The following is a 1,621-nucleotide window of genomic DNA, read 5'->3' as shown; positions in this document are numbered from 1 at the left end:
AAAAAAAAAAAAGTAAATAGAGGAAGAAAAAGAGACAAAGATTTACAAAGAGAATGAGTACGGAGAAACGTGGGGAGGGAGAAAGACATCTATGCATTAGAGTCAAACTCGGCAGACACAGCCCATCTCTTCACACACCAGCGATTCCATGATGCAATTCATTGAAAAGGAAAGACACAAAAGGAGGTGATATATAATTCTTCAGAATTGCACCACGTGCCCTCGACACACCCACAGAGGCGGCCGCCGCTTTTCACCCGGCACCAGTGGTAGCTGCGTGGCAAAGCAACAAGTCTCCTCTCGCCCCACGAACCCTGCAGGGTCTGTAAGCCGTGTCTCTATGGCTTCCTGTGGAGATTTCACAGTAAGCCAAGAACACTGACAGCAATAAGCAGCACTACCAGGGTTCGCTTTCAGCACCCTGTTTTGCTCCCCACTCTTTATCTGGCCAACAGGGTACGAGCTCGCCAATCGGCTCCAATCCGGGTAGAAGTTGCGCACCGTCAAGTACAAGTCTGTGGATCCGCCTCCGTCTTGCCAAGCTGCTCCCTGGAGACGTATCACAGCATAGTTACACTTCCGGCAGACTATCAACGGGCACCCACCACCGTGACCGGCTTCTTCAGCGTATTTGTCAGAGGCTCCATTACCAACATTAGGATTGAGCACATGAAAGGCCCCCTTGCGCTTTAGCAACTCCTTCTTGGTTAATCGATTGTTGTACCTGCCTTCTGCAACTAGTAGTAGCTGGGCAATGCTAGGATGATGAAGGTTTTCAGCACCGACGTTCGTCACGAAGCATTTGCCCTTGCATGCCCCACTAATGTTGCTCGGCAAAAAAGGAAACGGAACTGTGAATGTGGATGCTACAACCGCACCTTCTCCAAAATCACTTTCATCACTGTCATCGAAGTAACTTCGAGACGTTTCTCGCTCCTTTTCAGCTACCCCACTTACTCTAGCTGTCATCTTCGCCGGCCACATTCTTGCACCTGCACTCTTGCTCTCTTTCTCACTATCGCTTGCATCCCAGTCCGCCTGAGACGCGGGTGCCTCATTCACGACCTTGTGCTCGTGCGTAGCGGGATCGAGACCGCTACTCCCTTTTGGAAACAGTTCATCTATCAACTGATCCACGTCTGACATTATCCACACTCTGTTGATGCTCTTCGCACCACGCAGCCCTTTTTTTTCTATTCTTTTATTTCTTTCTGTGTATGCGTGTCCGCTTATGTATGTATGTATGTATGTATGTATGTATACTATATATCTCGTGAACACCCGTGAGAGAAACTACGAGCCAGCCAAGATGGAGGGTGCTGCAATGGGGAGAAGAGGGAGTCGGGACAGATGGAAGGAAGGAAGGAACGAAGGGAAGGAGATAATGATAATGAAATCAAAACACAACGAGCGAAGCAAAAAATGGGGAAAAAGCTAAAGAAAACGACGCACCACCACACAAGTCATACAAGAATAATGCAACACCACCGCCACGTATCATCATAAATTGTACAGAACGACAAAAAAGAAAAGGGAAAGAAGCAATACACTGCACCACCAGAGGCAAAGGCGGATAAAGCCTTACCCCCCTTTCCCCCACACAAAAAAACAAAAACAAAAA

The 1,621-nt window shown here is 48.1% G+C and overlaps 1 protein-coding gene across 1 annotated transcript; it reads right to left on the bottom strand.

Annotated features, from left to right (window-relative positions):
- Nucleotides 1–201: 201 nt before the first annotated feature.
- On the bottom strand, nt 202–1,146 carry DQ04_00601230 (hypothetical protein; the record flags this gene model as incomplete). The annotated part of the gene is made up of 1 exon (XM_009309359.1): nt 202–1,146. The coding sequence occupies one exon, from the start codon at nt 1,144–1,146 to the stop codon at nt 202–204; it is 945 nt and encodes a 314-aa protein (XP_009307634.1).
- Nucleotides 1,147–1,621: the final 475 nt, after the last annotated feature.

This window comes from Trypanosoma grayi, assembly GCF_000691245.1.
Source record: "Trypanosoma grayi strain ANR4 Tgr_60_V1, whole genome shotgun sequence".
NCBI classification, from domain to species: domain Eukaryota; phylum Euglenozoa; class Kinetoplastea; order Trypanosomatida; family Trypanosomatidae; genus Trypanosoma; species Trypanosoma grayi.
Note: the sequence above shows the minus strand (reverse complement) of the source record. Positions and strands in the feature narration are given on the sequence as shown.